General features: G+C 36.7%; 2 protein-coding genes and 1 long non-coding RNA gene across 5 annotated transcripts; 2 read left to right on the top strand and 1 right to left on the bottom strand.

The window, feature by feature from the left end:
• Nucleotides 1–43: 43 nt before the first annotated feature.
• On the bottom strand, nucleotides 44–7738 carry mob4 (MOB family member 4, phocein). Of its 3 annotated transcripts, XM_082175406.1 has the most exons (9): nucleotides 7581–7738; nucleotides 6034–6192; nucleotides 3468–3530; nucleotides 2959–3059; nucleotides 2492–2534; nucleotides 2219–2305; nucleotides 1840–1919; nucleotides 1028–1139; nucleotides 44–571 (listed from the first exon to the last, which is right to left on the bottom strand). In XM_082175406.1, the coding sequence occupies exons 1-9, from the start codon at nucleotides 7581–7583 to the stop codon at nucleotides 440–442; spliced, it is 780 nt and encodes a 259-aa protein (XP_082031532.1). In that variant the 5' UTR covers nucleotides 7584–7738; the 3' UTR covers nucleotides 44–439. The 3 variants fall into 3 exon arrangements, with proteins under 3 accessions (XP_082031532.1, XP_082031530.1, XP_082031531.1); XM_082175404.1 differs by lacking the exons at nucleotides 6034–6192; nucleotides 7581–7738 and adding an exon at nucleotides 4243–4330; XM_082175405.1 differs by lacking the exons at nucleotides 44–571; nucleotides 1028–1139; nucleotides 1840–1919; ... (2 more) ...; nucleotides 2959–3059; nucleotides 3468–3530 and adding exons at nucleotides 5543–5734; nucleotides 5844–5933.
• Nucleotides 7739–8272: 534 nt separating this feature from the next.
• Nucleotides 8273–17185, top strand: hspd1 (heat shock 60 protein 1). Its single transcript, XM_082175399.1, has 11 exons — nucleotides 8273–8430; nucleotides 10146–10321; nucleotides 10793–11128; nucleotides 11574–11669; nucleotides 11763–11856; nucleotides 11939–12107; nucleotides 14427–14526; nucleotides 14687–14932; nucleotides 15018–15192; nucleotides 15284–15462; nucleotides 15805–17185. The coding sequence occupies exons 2-11, from the start codon at nucleotides 10148–10150 to the stop codon at nucleotides 15961–15963; spliced, it is 1728 nt and encodes a 575-aa protein (XP_082031525.1). The 5' UTR covers nucleotides 8273–8430; nucleotides 10146–10147; the 3' UTR covers nucleotides 15964–17185.
• LOC309502850 lies at nucleotides 12114–13987 on the top strand. Its single transcript, XR_014207416.1, has 2 exons — nucleotides 12114–12514; nucleotides 13518–13987. It is a non-coding gene; the product is annotated as an uncharacterized lncRNA (long non-coding RNA).
• Nucleotides 17186–19635: the final 2450 nt, after the last annotated feature.

Here is a 19635-nt window from a genome sequence, read left to right as displayed (position 1 = left end):
GTTACTTAACACATGACATAAAAAGCAAACGCATAAACGTAAACTAGGTACAAGTCTTTTATTAACAATTGACATAATGAAAATACCATACATTTTAGTTCATTTAAAAAAAAAAAAAGGACGAAGTGGGCCAGGTAAGAACCCTCCACCCATGTAATAACTTAACAACAAGGGAAAAGACAGGGTGAATATCACCAGACTTGTTATAGTCGAGAGAGGGGGAAAAAAGAAAGGAAATTCTTATTGGTTAAGCAGGATTTACAATGGAGATGGAGTGAGATATGTACAAGGAGCTGCTGATGTTACATTTTGATTGTTACAGCTGAATGAAGAGATTTGGATCAAACAAAGCATTAGTGAGTGGAAAAGTAACAAAATGACTAAAGTTGTATGCCTCTGCTGTCTGGATGCTAGAGGCTGAAGATGCACAAGATACAGCTCAGGCGTCACTCTCCCCAGCAGTGGCACTCTGGACTTCCTCTTCCAGGATGGGCACAATGAGGTTATCCTTAGACATTAGATTGTACTTCATCACGAAACGAGTGAAGCGGTGACACAAGAAAGTCTCATTCTGTGGGAGAGAGATGACACTCTTGATACAAATCTGATGCCAATCTGAAACTCCTTTGTAGGAACCTGCCTCCTACTGACCATTGCAGGAATTGTTGCTAGCACGAACAGTAGTTGCTTTGTCATGAGCACTGTCATTATCATGCTTAGCATTCACTTTAATTTAAAGTAATGGCCTCTAAGACAGAAATCTCTGACCAACTGGAAACATTCTTAATGAGCAGCAATTCCTGTTGTGGTGCACAAACTCACAATTGCTCTGTTGAGCATAAAAATACAGCACACAAATATTGGGTTGCGTGATTGAAGTATGTTTTCCTATTTTTCAAGAGGTTCAGTAGTGTGAAATGATGCCGAAATAGGCAGTGCAGTAGGTTTTGGAGCAGAGCTGATATTCTGTTTTATAAAATCTATGTGCTTATGGATAAAAAAAAAAAAAAGAAGAATTCTTGCTTACCTCATACTTGTCAAAAATCTGGCGGTGGTGAAAGTAAGCATGGGAGAAGATCCTATAGATGCGACGGCAAACCGAGCCCAGTTTGGCCACAGATGATTCCTTAATGCTGACGCTATACAGAAAGCAGTGAGAGGATCAGTGGCTACACAAACAAAACATCAATGGCTTATTTACAGCTAGAAAATCCTAGAAATTACTAACATAGTAATGCATGGATGCTCAAATCTGCCCTCACCTGAAACTAGTCAATTTAATTTGTGTATATATAGCGCTTTTCACAATTCACATCGTTTCAAAGCAGCTTTACAGAAATTCATGAAGGTAATGTTCATAATACCAATGATTAATTGTCCACATTTTGCAGTTTAGAGCTGGGTGGTAGGATAATTTGCATATGATGATATAAAGAGATGAGATTTGCTATTAAGTATAAATCGTGTTATGCGAGTGTACTCCATGTATGCGGATACAGCTGGATATATTTTTTATAATTGGAGCAAGCTGTTGATTCATTATGCATTGAAAGGTTTGAGCTCTGTAACGTTGTTTAATAATAGAAATTTGGTGTAGTAAAAAGCCTAATTACTATTTAGTGATGAGTATCACTGCCATGATTAAATGATGCATATAAATGACAAGTTTGAAGATTTATCACCCACCCCTAAGCAGAAAATAAATCAAGGTTTTGGGGTTGAATAAAAACTAACCCAGTGTGTTTGAGCAGTGCTGGAACTAAACCCTGCAGGAAGACAGATCTCTAGGAGGAACAGTGAACACCCCTGCTTTTATAGATTAGATGTTCAATAACTCACCGGCTGGGAAAATACTTGTTGCTGTTGAGAAGACACGCAGCTCCATCGAGGGTGTGCCTTGTGTAGTCAATGGCAGGGCACTGTGAGCCACAGTAAACAAACAAATCAACATAAGACACAATCATCTATATTTTAGCTTCTCCAGCTCAATTCGGTTCAGAAATTCATTAGGGCTAATCAATAATTTAAAAAAATAACCAACAACAAATGTACATTGATTAATCACATTCTGCTCACAAATGTTTTTAATAAATAAAACATGGTCTTGTTATCCGATTAATTGAATACATACCTAATCAACTGATTATTGTTAGTTGCAGCCATAAAATTCATACATGTAGTTCAGTCTTTCCAAACTTTTGACACAGAGGACACTCACCTCTTTGGGAGTCTTATGGGCAGCACACAGAAAGATCCACTGCTCAGTGGCCGTCATCTGGGTACATGTGTCCGGATGACACTCATTCTGTGGCGCAAAGCATTATAAGTATTTTAATATAAAAAATATAATATTAAGACAACAGTAAAGTCTGTCAACTAAAACAATCTGGCATGACAAGGAGACATACGTTAATTTTTAAATGAATAGTGCAGTACAGACTACTTGAGTTGTTTGTGAGATAACAGTAATAGTTGTAAGAAAGATAATTACCTGCAGTTTAACTGCCAAGCCATTGAGCTCCAAGCAGAACTGTCTATATATATATAAAAAATAAAAATCACATGATATTTACATTTACACTATAAGGGACACTGCAGCAACAAGTGTATGATAACATTTTGTGGACCCACTTTATATTAAATGTCTTAAGTATTATGTACTAACATCTAAATTACTCATTTGATACAGTGCACTTATTGTGTACATACATGTTTTTATGTTGTACTTATTATACATTTTTTTTAATACCTGCTTGTTGTAATTACAGCAGTTTTCATTTCCACATCAACAGCAGCATACGTGTTTTGCAATTTTTGACGTACACAGTAGATAAAGACAATTAATATAGCAGGACCCATTTAGTAATCAAAAACTGAGATGGAGTCATTACAACACTAGACGATGTGAAGGATGAAATGGTCAGAGTTTTAGAGATTAATCAGAGATTAATAATATACCTGAGATGTTCATATTTCCACACCCCCTCATCCTGTCCCTCTGGGGGCTCCATAATCTTCTCTATGTTGGAACAATCTGAGCGGATGTTCTGCTGAATATACTGAAAAGGAAAACATATTACTATGAATTACATTTTAAGGTCAGCAAGAAATGGAAGTTGCATGTCTTTTCTTCCCTATTGTGATATATACAGGAGTAAACAGCTTCTTGAACAAGAAAAAATGTAGGGCGGAACTTGATTTTGTCCGTTGGGAATTGATTCTATTGTTGTATTGTTGTGGTATGCTATTGCTGCAATCTCATGTGAGTGACAGGTTGTCCCGCCCTTGCACTAGTTCCTCATGTAAAATTACTGTACTGCTTAAAAAGACTTAGAATATAGTACAATAAGCATAGTGACAACTTTTACTGTGTTTTTTAGAGCTTGACAGAATGTGGTCACTGTATTGAAAACAGCACCTCTCAAAAATATTATTTTGTGATCCACTCAAGTAAGAAAAGCTCTCACCTGTTGCACTGCCAGGGTGCTGTCCATCTCTTCAAAAGACTCATCAGACCAGTTATAGAAGTCCTAAGGATTAAAACAAAACATGTTAATAGGGCTAGCACTAGAATAATCAACACAACTGTATCAGTAATTGCTGTTGACAGAACATATTTGATAGATATACACTTCAAGGGACTTTTAGACAATTTACTATAGTTCTTACGTTGTAACCATAATCTATATCTATAACGTTACTAAACCCGTGGTAAAATATCCCAATGGTTTTGTCAATTGCATGAAGTATTAGTGACTCGATGCAGCAGTGTAGAGCAGCTGAACGCTTCATGACTCGGCTACATAATGTTATATGAACTTAATTGTGTTTTAAGTTCAATAATTTAATGTATATAAACATCAGCAGTTGTGTGCATCCGGGTACTTTAAAACGGCTGCTGCTAGCTGACTGCTGTTAGCCAAATAGCTAGATCATGAAAACCTACCATTTCGGACACCTTCTAACTCATATTTCACATCATATTCACCAACTTACAAAAGAGAAGATTAAATCCTATTATGACCAGATGAATTTAACAGAATATTCAGGTAAAACCCTTCAATTGAGAATCATTGGTCTTCACGGTTAACTGATAGCTTAGCTCTTTAGCATATCTGCGGCTTCCGCTCCCACGAAAACAAATCGTTTTTATTTTAATATTAGCTGCTACATTGCAATATACTTTGCGAACTGATTTGAGCTTGGAAAACGATTTAAACTGTTATTCGTTGTTCATTTTACCTTCGCCTTGGTGCCTGGTCTATTCCTCCTCAGAACAGCTGTGCCCTCCGCCATGACCATCTCGACAGATTTAGAGTTTGATTGACAGCGCGCCCCCCAATGGACGAGTAGAACTACTACAGGGAGAGCTCAGATTCAGTGACCCCAACAAATATTGGACAAAATGCATGTTATTGCATTGCATCTAAAAACATTTTATTATTATTATTTTATTTTATTTTTAAAATATTTCTAGTATTCTAATCCTTGCCGATGGGAAGGGCAGTATGCACTGATACTCTCAGGTTTTAACTGACCTGGGGCCAGTTGTACTAACACAGTTATGATGTCTTAAGAACTAGTCATCTGACCAACTAGCAGTTAACCAATGGACATTTCATTCTCAAATTTGACAAGTGAATTAAAAATGATTTAGAAAAATGTCTTGAAAAAAATTAATGACTAAATTGTAATAAGCGGTTTATGAAACTGGCCCCAGTGTGAAAACTCCAGGTGGCATCTCATATGACTTTTACTCCTTCCATCTAACAAGTCCACAAAGACCTGACTAATAGAGTAGCTTAGTGTAAGCATTATTATCCCATAGCCTATGTTCTTATTTTAAATGACTCAAAGCCCTTATACAAATGAAAAGTTTATTTTGCAGAATTTTTTTATGGTTTTCCTTTTAAATGAATTAAATTATAGCCTATGTAAACGTAACTTCCTAGGGTACACTACTTTTTTACAAAATATTATCTTTTTTAGATCTATTCATCAACACTATATTTGTACTTAGCAACAGATTATTGTATATCATGTCAAATAAGAAAAAGCCATTCTTCATATTTCAATAATTTTTAATGAACAAAAATGTAATGTCAGTTGAAAAAACATTTTATAATGAATTATAGTGATTAAAAAGTCTAGGAGTCAGATTACTTTCAGAAGGCACTGTACAATAATTATTTTAGTTATACCTTCTGATCACATCCTACAGCACATATTCATAATCGAAAGGAAATTACTAGGGAGATAAAAGATAATCAGTAAAACAAATTAATTTTCAAACCCTAGAATTAGCAATTCACTAGTTACTTTATCATCATAGTCCAAACTCCATCTGACTTCATTATAAACTTGTACAAAGTTAAGAATTAAAGAACATAATTAACATTTGACCAAACGCAAAAATGGACTGTTCATGAATATGGACTATGAAGTCATTGGAATTCATATTTTGTTTCCTAATACACACAATTTAGACAGTCCTTTCACATAATCAATCCAAACTGTTCTGTTACATGAAGAAGCAAAGACGAAACATCAAGATCACTTTATTTGAACAAAACATGATCATTCTTATTTACAATCAAATGACATAGAAAAAAAGAAAATAAACAATGAACAGCCATTCTTTCTACAAGCTCCAGAATGACGCAGATGGTTGAACAAGCAGACTTCATTCTACATATTTGCCAAGAATATCTCCATCCCGGAAAAGGAAGTAGTCCTACAAAAGAAAACGCCAATTGTAAAATCAAGTTACTTTTATGCAAATTATAATTTAGTTAATAAGAAATACATAACAAAACAAATCTAATCATGGCAAATGTTCTAACCTTATCCTCAAGTACAATTTTAGTTCCTCCGTACTCAGGCAGCAAAACTTTATCCCCAACATTGACACAGACGGGTGTTACTTTCCCATCCTGAAAGACAGACATTATTTAAACTCTGAAGAACAACCTATAGATCTCACACAGATGTTTCAATCAGATCATAAAACATGATTCACTTTGATTGGGTTACCTTGTTGGTGAATCCTGGACCCACTGCTACCACTGTAGCCTGTTGCACTTTGGCTTGAGACTTTTCTGGAATCATGATGCCTCCTCTTGAAACGGTCTCTGCAGCAAGCCGTTCCACCAACACACGGTCGAACATGGGAAGGAATTTCCGGAAAGCCTGCTGTGGGGCAAAGAAATGCTTAGTGCAGTGTAGAAATAGTCAATGCATGTTTCGCAACACTGTAAAAGTTCCAAAAAAAATATATAATAATAAAATAAAACCACCAGGGGGCGTTACAAACCAGGCAAAGCGAAAACCAATTGTTTTAATTAATCGCAAGTCTTTTCCTTTCCTTCTCCTATGAGTTCTTGATTTCGGGTTATAATACAATCTTTGATTGACCTTCTTTAAAAGACCAATTTTAGGCTACCAAATTAGACGTATACTTCAAGTAGACAACTTAGAGAAAGAATATTGACCATCTACACAGTATCAAAGACACCAGCTGCTGCTTGTCTGAGAACAGATGTGTGTGTGTGACCTTGAGTGAAGGTTGTGTATGGAGGAGGGTAGATGGAATATAGGAGATGTTGAGGGTTCATGTAGGGGAGGAGAAAAGTTTGGAGGTTTTGTAAATGTTTACCATCCTGGTGAAGGACAAAAGGACAGGCAACAAGATAACCCCCCCAAGGCTGAACAGTCAGGAATGTAGAAGATTCTAGAATGAATCAGCTGTGCATTTTACCTTACCTTATAACACATTTGTGATGAATTACGATGTAATTTATAATTCAAGTCACAAGTGAAGTTTCCTACAGTCTGGTTGGTAGCCAATGAAGTATGCGCATATTTACTACGCTATGGCAGTTTATCAAAAGGGTTAATAGACACAGATAACAGTCAGTCCTGCTTAAGAGAATATTTCTATGCCTCAATCTAACTAAAGACAAAGGCACAACAGTTACTGTACATCACAAATCACACGTGTTCACTCCATTCAAAGTGACCCGGAAGTTCATTTCTTCCTGAAATACTATTGGTTGAAATGATCTTGGAGCTTAGCTGAACGTGAAAACACGATTCAAGTTATCTAGTTATGATCATGGAAATATGTTCAGTTTTCACAAGCAAGATGTGACAGATACCTGCAAACAAATATACTTTACACGCGTGAACAGATATTCTCATACTATACAGACTGTCATATGAAATTTTTAAAGTAAAATAACTATACCACCTTTTAAACGTCAAACTTGTCTAAAAAATAGCCATAATTTAGCATTTCATGAAACAAACCGGTTTACCTGCGAAAATCACCAATCCTGATGACAGAAAACCACGAATTTTAAACATTTATCCCATTCTTTACATGTACTAAGTAACATACTTAGCATCACATCATTATCTCATATAAAGTCAGAGCATGACTACATTACTAACCGTGACCTTGCAGTTGCAATTGATGGAGGATTATAAAACATTGCGCGATCTCATTCACAAAGATCAAACAGTTATTGAAACAACTCATTCAGGTGATGCAGCTAGATGAATTATGTTACGCGTCTTACCATTTTAGTTGATCTTTATGAAATGAGCGTGCAGCAGAGCAGCATAAGACAGTCACACTGGATCACTTCACTGTTCACTCCTGCGATCCACGTGAAGAAGAAATGTCTGGAAGGCCACTGCGCATGCGCCAAAAGACAATCCTTACCGACCCCGTCCTGCAATCTAGAATATTCCTCGATCTCCTAAACGTTGCACAAAGACATTTAAATATATATTTATTTTTTGTGTAATTTCTATTCTAAAAAGACGACAAAAATTTAAAACTGAAGTGGATTACAAATAACCAAAGAAATAGTAAAAACCAAAATAAAGGTTGTGGATGAATGGTAAAAGTGGCAATATAATAAAACAAATAATAACAAACACTGATAATTATATAAAGAAAATACAAATATATTATAAAACTATGAACAAATCCATAGACATTTGAAAAACGCAATAAAATCGGTGGTTGCACAACCCTGACCTCTGACGTCTTTTTTTCTCCAATAGAATCAGCGAAATTTCTCGAACTTGAAACCCAGGAACGAGCATAATAACAATTTAATGGCCGATTTTTGTATATTTTATTTATATTTTCCCTCAGTATCAATACAATGTGTTCAGTGGCATTGAGGCAAAAAGGAAATGAAAGGACGTATGTATTTAAAGAGAATAATCAAGTATTTAATGAGAGTATTGTGCTATTCAGATGTCGGGGCGGCGGGGAGGTTACCCGGATGAAGAACACATGTTCGCTAAAGTGAGTGTAACTGCAGCAAATCTAAAGCGGCTCCTCAGCTTAGATCATTCAGTCTGCTGTACTGACGGTCACGAGCATCCCTTCATTCACCTACAGACCACTCTGCAGTAAGTCATTTAGAGAATTATCCATCTCTATAAAAGCGTATCAACATACTATATATTGCATAACGCTTTTAACCGGCCTGGTAATATAAAGATGAAGTTATTGAGATCAAACAGGCAGATACGTAACACCATCATGTAACGTTAATGCTAGTAACTGTAACTGACAGTTTGTTTCTTGGATTTGAAGGTAACATCGTGCATGTTTATTGACTAGTTAGCTGCCATTTAGTCATATTTAGTAGATTTATACGTTATTGCAGATGCTGCTTATCAGAATTAGACTAACAAACGTGTTTCGCACAGCATGTGCACTGCTTAACCATTATACTGCATTGGTGTTTTATCTGCTGCCTTGACTAACGTTACTGTTTTATAAGCCAAAGAAGTAAAGCGCAGTCTTAAGTGAAATAGTGATGATTATAGCTCGCATGCTAACTATAGCAATATCTATGAAACTGAGGCCTAAGCATATTATATATGTATGGAATAATGAATCGGTGTCAGGGCTACAATGTGTAGTTTTAATAAAACAAAAGGAATAACGTTACCCCGGTAATTAACGTGAACTCATGGAGATGAAAGGAATCATTTCCGTCTCTGTCGTGACGCGGAGTGATTTTGACCTTGTGACGGACGCCCTGAACACACGTGGGGTAGATGAGGGACTCTGCATCTACACGTTTACGTGAACACACATTTAGTTAAAAAAAACTTTTAGCCCTGCGTTTTAAAACCTTTTTTCCTGTTTTGATTGATTGATTTATTTTTCGAAACATTATCCATGAGAACCATGAAATTGTGATTTATCTCCTCACATTTACTAGATCAATATTAAAACATTTTACGGAATGTTTTGATGTTAAGGACATTAAGTATTGCTACAGTAGGTTAACGAATGAATGAATGAATGAATGAATCAGGCAGTGTAATCCATTCAAGGAACAGCGGGGGCAAAGTCTAATTTTTGGAATCTGGGGTGGTTAGCATGTGACCTCGACAATAGACTTAATTTTGTATGTGGTTTAAACAAAAAGAAATGAATGCCATGTATTAAATTGTATTTACTGCCGTACAGATATCACTAAAATTCCTTTGACAAATCACATTAGTCTGTGACTAGGCTATGCAAATCAAAAAAGAAACTTGAGTGGCGTGCTGTCTGTGGTTATTTGCCAATCAGAAACGGCTGTCTGCTACCCTCAACCAATACCGTGAGTTTTGGGCGGGGCTACCTGTTTTGTTTGAATTAATGGTTCTCAACCGGGGGCTGAGGCAAACTTCCAAAGGTGACTAAAGACAAAACAACTAAAAATCCACATTTCTTATTTTTTTGTATTTAAAGAACCAGTATTTCCAGGGTGTTGGATAACCTGGATACGTGAGGAAGCCTCATTCTGAAAGTGTGATTTCTAGACTTTTAAATGTAAATGTAACAAAATCTTGTGGGTATTTTTATAAAGAATTGCCAAGATCTTGTGGGCATTTTTAAAGAATATTCATTTAGTTTAGTTCTGCTAAGCTCTAAAATATTTTATCAAGTAGAAATTGTGAATAAAAATATGTTATCTGGAAAAGGTGACAATGGGGGCCATTATAAAGTTGATAATCACTAGTCTTCTGACTTTTTACTAATACTTCAATGGTGTAGAAATCACTTACTATTATTATTATCTTTTTAAATATTGAATGTTATGCTTCTGCTCTCTTTCTCTTAGAAATGCTGCGTTTACCCAGTGTAATGAAACAGATGAGGCCAGTGTGCAGGGCGCTGGCCCCACACCTGACTCGTGCGTATGCCAAGGACGTCAAGTTTGGGGCAGATGCCCGGGCCCTCATGCTTCAGGGCGTTGACCTCTTGGCTGATGCCGTGGCTGTCACCATGGGACCAAAGGTATGCTTAGTTTGACAAGTTTCTAGATGAACATTAGACATGTTATTGCTCTTAAAGGAATAGTTCACCCAAAAATGAAAATTGTCATTAATTCCTCACCATCATGTCGTTCCATAGCCGCAAGACTTTTGTTCATCTTCGGAACACAAATTAAGATCTTTTTGATGGAAATGTGAGCGCTTTCTGTCCCTCCATAGACAGCTACGCAACCGAAACTTTGACGCTTCAAAATAAAGAGATCAGTAGTTGGAGTTGCGTAGCTGTCTTTTGGAGGGATAGAAAGCTCTCAGATTTCATCAAAAAGATCTTAATTTGTGTTCCGAAGATGAATGAAATTCTTGCGGCTTTGGAACGACATGATGGTGAGGAATCAATGAAAGAATTAAAATTTTTGGGTGAACTAACCCTTTAAAGCCAAGTTTGTAATCCATTAATGGAAGAAACACAACTAGATTGGCCTCTTTCCCCCAGGGTCGCACCGTTATCATTGAGCAGAGCTGGGGAAGCCCCAAAGTCACCAAAGATGGTGTCACGGTTGCTAAAAGTATCGAGCTGAAAGATAGGTATAAGAACATCGGGGCCAGGCTGGTACAGGACGTGGCCAACAACACTAATGAGGAGGCTGGTGACGGCACTACAACCGCCACAGTACTGGCACGTGCTATTGCCAAGGAGGGATTTGACACCATCAGCAAAGGCGCCAACCCTGTGGAGATCCGTAGAGGAGTCATGATGGCAGTGGAAGAAATCATCAATGAACTCAAGAAACTCTCCAAGCCAGTCACAACACCTGAGGAAATTGCTCAGGTAAAAAGTAGTCTTAAATTCGACATGAAATAGAAGTTGCATTAGTCTATTCTTCCCTATTGTAATGTCCCTATAATCCTGTATTCTTCCCTATTGTAATCCAAGCGAAACAACTTCTCGAACAAGAAAAAAATTAGGTCGGGACTTCAGGGAATTGATTGGATTGTTGTGGTTTGCTATTGCTGTGATCTCATGTGACAAGTTGTCCTACCCTTGCATCAGAAAAGAGATGTAGTTGCACGAGGGAGGGGGGAAGTTAGTTTGATTAAAGCACATTAATTTAAAATAAATTGTGCGTGAAAATCATTATAATAAATATGGCAATATAAAATAAGAATGGTCAGTTCAGATTTCATGGTGACTTTAACCTTAAATACTAAATGTGGTCAGAGTTTTTTGGCCTTTTTCTTTAAATTTTATTTCTGTCAATCTTTCTTTGACACAGGTGGCCACTATTTCTGCCAATGGAGACATTGAAGTTGGTAAAATCATCTCCAATGCCATGAAGAAAGTTGGACGCAAGGGTGTTATTACAGTGAAGGTAGGCTGCTACAGTGAAAGTAGTATTTAGTACAGATGGAATTATGGTTTGGTCCTTAAAATATCTGACTCGAACTGTTATTATTGTTTAAAGGATGGTAAAACCTTACATGACGAGCTTGAGATCATTGAGGGCATGAAGTTTGATCGTGGCTACATTTCTCCCTACTTCATCAACACCGCTAAAGGTGCGTATTTGGTATTGGAAGGTCATGTGTATGTACCAGTATTGAGGCTGGAATGACAACAGCGTTTATTCCCTGCTTCCAGGCCAGAAGTGTGAGTTCCAGGATGCTTACGTGCTTCTGAGTGAGAAGAAGATCTCCAGCGTACAGAGCATCGTACCGGCTCTGGAAATTGCCAACCAGCATCGCAAGCCTCTGGTCATCGTGGCTGAAGATGTGGATGGAGAAGCACTAAGCACTCTGGTCCTCAACAGGTTTGTTTTTCAAACATAAATAACATCGTCCACAAGAAATGTGTGAAATGGATAAATATGAAAGAGAACTAGGTTTTATTAAGCCTGAACTTCCAAAAAAGTCAATTTACTGACTGATTCTGATTGCCATCCCTCAGAAATAAACATTAGGCGCGTTTCCATTACAGATTTGCGCAAAACTTTAGCTATTTTTTTATTTTTTCTTCTAAATGTCGACAAAAAACTATTGCGAAATGTTTCCTCTCGCGATAAGTCATTCCAGAAATCATGGCGACGGATGTTGGTAGGTTTACGTATATCCCAGCCACTGCACTAGCCATTATTATTAATCGAAGGAGACGTGTGTTTTTCCAAGCATTAATGGCAAGGAAAGACCTTTTATACTTGTGAGTGGCACATATGATAGGGTGACCATATTTAAGTTTTCAGAAAACAGGACGGGGGTGTGGTTTATGGGCGTTGGTGTGGTTGGGGTGAATGCATCAAAAAATACTTGACAAATGCATTCACAACCTTGCAACTATGTTATTGTACTTTAATACATAAAGTAATACATCCTTTCCATTCAATGTTTGGCCCGCAAAAATAGAATACTATTAGAAAAAAAAAGTTTTTAGCTTTTAACACATTTTACATGACAATATTTCTTTTCATGGCCATAGCATAGGTTAAAAATATACTACTAAAAAAATCTACTACCCGATTTCAGTAAAAAAATAAAAATAATAATAATTTAAATCCTCCTGATGTTCTCTTGTAGCCTATACTTTTTTATGTGGGCTTCTAGGTCGCTAGCACCTTTATTTGACACTGACACGTACGTGCCAGCTTTGCAGTTCAAGCATTCTGCTTTACACTGATCCCGACCGAAAAGAAAACACAGGAATTTTCTCTGTAAATTATCTGTGAATTTACATTTGGGCTTTTTTTTTCTTTTTTCTTTTTTACAGTGTTAGCTACTTACATCTTATCTCGCACTTGACCGTAAACTGAAGCATCGAGTCATGCTGCTCAAATTCTGTGAACGTAAAGTCCGCCTACTTTGATTTCATTGGCCATTTCAAATATTCTGACATTGACAAGCAGTAAAAACAGAATGAAATACTAACTGTTACACACACACACACACACACACAGACCTCTGTATTCTGACGTGCTCTCTGCTTGCCGCTGCGGATTGAGGAACGCGCTGATTTTTTATAACAAGACGGGGCGAAGCCGGTTTCATATGTTTTGTGTGCAAAAGCAATCGTGTATTTAAAGTACATGCTTAATGGCCCAATGAAAAATAATGAAAACCAGGACATTTTCATCACTTTATAAAAAACAGGCAGGACGGCCAGGACAGGACCTGAAAACAGGACATGTCCTGGGAAAACAGGACGTTTGGTCACCCTAACATATGAGGAGTTTCGGGGTGTTTCTCCCTCATATCTGCTTCGAGGTCTTGATTGTGGCATTTCTTTGAGGTTTAGAATCCAGTATTCCTGTAATTCTTTCGTCTTTTATGAATTTAATAAAGTACTCTTTCTTGTATTCTGTCCAAACACACCGCGTCAGGTGACCTGTAAATGCGCAAAAACTGTTTCCATGGCAGTTTTGCGAAATGTATTTTTTGAATTGCCTGAAAAACCACCTCATGCGAGCGTAAACTTTTTTTACGATAAAATGGGACTTTTTGCAAAATTGACATGTTTCCATTGGGCGTTTTTTCAATTCACAATTTGAAGGGTAATGGAAACGCGGCTAATAATACCACGTTAATTGTTATTAATACAATTGTTAGTTCATTGTTTTTCATAAATACTATTGTTGTACAGTTAGTTGTTTAACTAATTATGGAATCTCCTTTAAATAGTTTTCAGAATTTTTGACATGATTTTGGCTTCAAACAAAAGTCAATGACTGATTTTGATTGTCATCCCTAACAAAACGCACGCACATACCGAGCGGAAAAGACCCGCTCATGAAAGCTGCCCGAGAATGAAACCTGACCGCCGAACATGGAGGGGCGGGACGGCATATTTCGGCCTTTTTAATAGCAGACGCAACAGGAAATCATTAAAACGAGGCAAAAAAAAAAAGTGCTGCGTCAATTGCGTTATTTTTTTTTTACGCGTTAAACATTTCAAATTAATCGCAAAGATTAACGCGTTAATTCCCCCAGCCCTAATATATATATATATATATATGTACATATCTACACATATCTACTGTAGTAATAGTATTTTGGTGGAAACCTATTTTCTTTTTTGTAAGGGATGGTCATTTTTATTTAAAGGCTCTGGGTTAAAGGTCAATGCTAAATCTCACCAACAGGTTGAAGGTTGGACTTCAGGTCGTGGCAGTCAAGGCTCCAGGATTCGGGGATAACCGGAAGAACCAGCTGCAGGATATGGCAGTTTCCACTGGAGGCACGGTATGTACCCGTCTTGTCTTTGTCTGTATTCATGATTTTAAATGAACTAATTTAAAATGTCTCACTTATGTGATGCATCAACATATTGAATTGTGATGTGTATCATATCATGAGCTATTTTCCATTGCCAAATCTTTTAACACCCCTGAACTGTTTTTAGGTGTTTGGTGATGAAGCTGTGGGTCTGGCCCTTGAGGATATCCAGTTACATGACTTTGGCAAGGTCGGAGAGGTCATCGTGACAAAGGATGACACGATGCTCCTCAAAGGCCGCGGTGATCCATCAGCCATTGAGAAGCGTGCGAATGAGATTGCTGAACAGCTGGAGAGCACAAGCAGTGACTACGAGAAGGAGAAACTCAACGAGCGTCTGGCCAAGCTCTCTGATGGAGTGGCTGTGATTAAGGTATGAAAGCAGGAAGCGTGTAGCTTAGTGTAATGCATTTATCTGCCATCATCCTGATTAAAAAAATCACTATTCTCTTTGTTAGGTTGGTGGAACAAGTGACGTTGAAGTAAATGAGAAGAAAGACCGTGTCACTGACGCGCTGAATGCCACTCGAGCTGCTGTGGAAGAGGGAATCGTTCCTGGAGGAGGATGTGCCCTGCTCCGCTGCATCCCAGCCCTGGAGAACATCAAGCCAGCCAATTCTGATCAGAAGATTGGTAAGGACGAGATCTCATCCTCAGTCCAGACCCTAAAAGAAATAACCCTGTGTTAACTTCTTAAAACTGAAAACTTCTTTTGCTCTTCCAGGTATCGACATTATTCGCAGAGCTCTTCGTATTCCTGCAATGACCATTGCCAAGAATGCAGGAGTTGAAGGCTCTCTGGTGGTGGAAAAGATCTTGCAGGGCTCTCCAGAGATTGGATATGATGCTATGCTTGGAGAATATGTCAATATGGTCGAAAGAGGCATTATCGACCCCACAAAGGTGTGTATGTGTGGTTCACAAACATAGATGTCACTGATTTAAACCGATAACTTCTATCTAAGTGGCTTTTAAATAAAGTCCTTTTGAAATAAAAAATGTGACAAAAGTCTTCAATGTCACTTTTTCATATTTTATTGTGATGCCCAATACATTTTAATGTATTGCCTAAATTAATTTGTAGAATTTAAACTGATGATTTTTAATTTAGACAAAATGGCATTGAATTTTAATATTTGCCATTTACCAGTTATTGGCTATAACATGAAAATAATTATTGGCTTATTAGTATCTGCTAGAACTGTAATGCTCTTTTATTAAAATGAAATTTGTCTCCCCCTGCAGGTTGTGAGGACGGCATTGCTAGACGCCGCAGGTGTTGCGTCTCTGCTGTCGACTGCTGAAGCCGTTGTCACCGAGCTACCGAAGGAGAAAGAGGACATGCCAGCTGGAGGAATGGGAGGAATGGGAGGCATGGGTGGAATGGGTGGCATGGGATTCTAAACCGATTTGCACTGACTTTAGTGGAAGGGTTGTGGGCAGGGGACATGATTTGCCCCTCCCTTTCAACTTGGAAAAACCTGCCGAAACTGAGTGCTAGTGGTCTGAACATGGAGCAAAAGAAATGGACGTTACAGTCTCCCATCCTTCCACCACTGTCCGATCTAATCTCTTTACTCATGGCTGAAGACATCACCCTACTTCTTTAAAGACAAGTTCCTGATCATGTGACCAGGGATAATGAGTCTGTTCGCCTTTGTTCTGTAACATTGTACTCACTAATGTCTAATGGGAAAGTGCATTTAACAAATTGCATATTGTCATGCTGTTGTATCATGTGATATATAGCTGGTTCTGAATGACCATCTGTAGGGGCTTCAAAAGCCAGATGTTATGGTTAAAGTCTGCCTTCATGAGCAAGAAAGTAGTTGAAACTTTGATCAGTTGTATCTTTAAAAAAAATTCCACTTCATTTAACAGTTCTTTTTTTTTTTTTTTTATGGTTCATTGTTTCATATAAAAATAAAACCCTCATTTGAGGATAACTCTGACAAAGCATGTACTTGTTTTGCCTTTCAGTTAGTTTTTCACACTGAATGGAAATACTTGGATATATCAGCTTACAGTATTGTTTGCTAATGTTTTTTTTGGTTTAATATCTAAAAGTGATGTTCACCCAAAAATGAAAACTGTCATTTATTCTCCCTCATGTTGTTCCAAACCTTTGTTTCTTAGTTTTTTTCTTCTTCTGTGAAACAAAGTTGATACTTTGAATATCAATGGGCTAAAAAAAAACATTGGACCCCTATATATATATATAAAAAAAAAAAATTATGACAGAATATTATTTGTGGGTGAACTAATCTTTTAAAATCTGAGCTTTAAACATCTTTTGGTCAAGCCTAGAGTTTGTGAGGAAGGTTAAGTGGAGGGATGGGTGAACTTGTTGCACATCAGTTTAAAAACAGTCATACATGCATATGCCCAATAATATACTGAATACAATTAGTGTGAATTCATTTTAAAGATCTAACTCTTCGGTAGTCTAGTGGTACAGAATCGTGTTTGAAAAACTGCTGTTCATCAAGAGATTTTTTGTTTGTTAGTTTTGTTTTTTTAAGCTATATTCTCTATGAATGTGCAACAATCATCCAACAATGTTTTGTACAATATAGTCATTAATTCTGTATTTTTTATTTAATAAAATTCAGTGTTCACAAAGAAATGAATTTTGTCCCATCAATGTCCTAGCCAATCAGTGGCTTCTTCTCTGGAAGATAATCCTTTTAAAATAGTGATGAATTTAGCCTTCATCTGAAATTGCATACTTCCTATATAGTAGGCAAAAAACTGTATGTGACATAAATATGTCTGAAATCACAGTATTCATAAAAGAGTAGGCAACAAGTCCCCAGATGACCTTCTTTCGGCCAGATTCTTAGTGTGCATATGATGGACACTTTAATATCCCATGACTCCATGGGAGAGGATTTATGAATGGCAGTGAAGCAATGCAACAGATCCTGGTATGTCACATGATAATTACAACTTGGTGAATGTAGTATGTCCAGATTACATTCATACTTTACACATTCACCATTCAGAATGTACTTGAGAGTACGCGGTTTCTGACGCAGCCCTATCGTAGTGATGGCGTGACTAGGACTGATGACTTGAGACATTTTCCCTCGGTTTCACAGACAAGGCTTAAGCAGTCCCAGACTAAAATGTATGTTTGAGCTCTTTTAACTGAAAGCAACCGGCACTGAAATATCTTTAATATGTCAGTGCCATTGTTTGTAATGTTTTTTTCTAAGTCACGTTCATAAATGTCTTAATTGAACTAAGGCCTAATCCTGGCTTAATCTAATCCTTGTCTGAAACCAGGCCTCGTTAAGTCAATGAAGTCATCATAAAACACCACTCAAAACTCAAGTTCATCCACTGAAGAATTGATTGGAATGTGAAAGGGCATTCCATAGTAGACTACACTCCTCAAAACACCAGCAGCCTTAGTCACATCAGCTGAAAATGAAAATCGTGAAGTTGTTTTGATGATTACAAAGACAAACATTTGTTTCCTTTGTAATATGCACTGATGCAGCAGGAACATATCAAGAAATCGCTTCATTCTGATTTCATGTCGAGTCTTGACTTGTTGACAGTAATGTGAATAATACAACACCTTAATAAGTCCTAAGTAGTTGTTTACATGAAAATGATGCTGGTTTGACATCCAACCATCATTATAGGGGCCATATTTGATTTTTATTTAAGATACATTTTGTGCAATTATTTTTCTTTCCTTTTGTAGCTTGACAGCACATGGTCACAGTTTATTTAATGTTGTGTCTTAAAGAGCTGCATGAAGATGCTAAAAAAAAAATATCTCCAAAGAGGTTTGAGGTAAATGACAGAATTAGAATTTTTAAAGTGAACTTGTCCAGATCAGTAGTTCATATACACTTCCTTTCAAAAGTTTTGTAAGATTTTCTTTTTTTAAATAAATTGAAACTTTTTTCAGTAAGGATGCTTCAAATTGATTAAAAGTGAGTTAAGCCATTAAAATGTTATTAAAGATATTTATTTCTTTTGAACTTTTTATTTATCAAAGCATCCTAAAAAAATAATAATTATATTAAAATAATCAAAATTGTTTCTTGAGCACCAATTCAGCATTTTAGACTGAGATCTAAAGGTAATGATTACTTGGTAATGATACTGAAAATTCAGCCTTGCCATGACAGGAATAAATTACATTATTAAATAAGTTATTTTAAATTGTAATGATACTTTCAAATATTTTGTTTTTATTGTATTTTTGATTGAATAAATGCAGCCTTGGTAAACCTCATGAGTCATAACTTTATCTGAATGTAGATTAATGATCTAATGTAACATTTAATAGTTTTAATAACTTTCAGAGATCAGTTGACTAATAATAGTTTTGTGAATGTGTTCTGTACTTTGCAAAAAAACTGTGTCCTTGTTACAATGTAATTATCTATTTAAGTACTGAGTAATATTCATTTAGAACATGTACTTACTATATTGTGAAGGTAAGGATTTAGGGTTTGAATTGGGGTTAATTGCATGTAATTGATGTTATTACTATACAGTTAACCTTATGTCTGAAACAAGGACAGTGTAAAATAAAGTGTTACCAAAACTTCTCTCAGGATGATAAATGACTGCTTCAATGATCCAAAGGCTGTGAATAACATAATACTATTATACTAATACTATTAAACAGCAGTATTTCTTGCTCATTTTCGGTGCAATAATAATAATAATAGAAATTTAGTATTCTATAACAATGCAAAATGACCATTTCTTTCTGAGTAAAAGGACTTGTGACGAATGTTACATGCTTCAGTTTGATATTTATACCACTGAATAATTAATTCCATTTCACGCACTATCTAAAACTAAAAATAGTAGACAGCATGCTGTGCGTTCTGCACATTTTCATGTCACTAATATTCCATTCCAACACAGCCAGTGTGTTGTAATTAGATCTTAGAGCCGCCACTGACACTGGCCACTAGGGGTCATAAAATGGGTTATTTGGAAGCCTTCTAATATTACCCCCTCACATGATCAACCTATTTTAAGTTTAGAAACTAGTCAGAACCAGATGTTGATAAACAAAACACAAACCACACCAGACAAGGC

This window comes from Leuciscus leuciscus (assembly GCF_965113295.1).
Source record: "Leuciscus leuciscus genome assembly, chromosome: 7".
Taxonomy (NCBI): domain Eukaryota; kingdom Metazoa; phylum Chordata; class Actinopteri; order Cypriniformes; family Leuciscidae; genus Leuciscus; species Leuciscus leuciscus.
This window is presented reverse-complemented; position numbering and strand designations above follow the sequence as displayed.

Excerpts from the sequence above, each read along its gene's own strand:
- hspd1 (XM_082175399.1), top strand. The coding sequence starts at position 10,148 with ATGCTGCGTTTACCCAGTGTAATGAAACAGATGAGGCCAGTGTGCAGG. Across the intron at positions 15,193-15,283 it reads CAATTCTGATCAGAAGATTG|GTATCGACATTATTCGCAGA; the intron begins GTAAGGACGAGA and ends TTGCTCTTCCAG. Across the intron at positions 15,463-15,804 it reads GCATTATCGACCCCACAAAG|GTTGTGAGGACGGCATTGCT; the intron begins GTGTGTATGTGT and ends CTCCCCCTGCAG.
- mob4 (XM_082175406.1), bottom strand. Across the intron at positions 3,060-3,467 it reads GCACCCTGGCAGTGCAACAG|TATATTCAGCAGAACATCCG; the intron begins GTGAGAGCTTTT and ends TTTCCTTTTCAG. Across the intron at positions 1,140-1,839 it reads AACAAGTATTTTCCCAGCCG|CGTCAGCATTAAGGAATCAT; the intron begins GTGAGTTATTGA and ends CTTTCTGTATAG.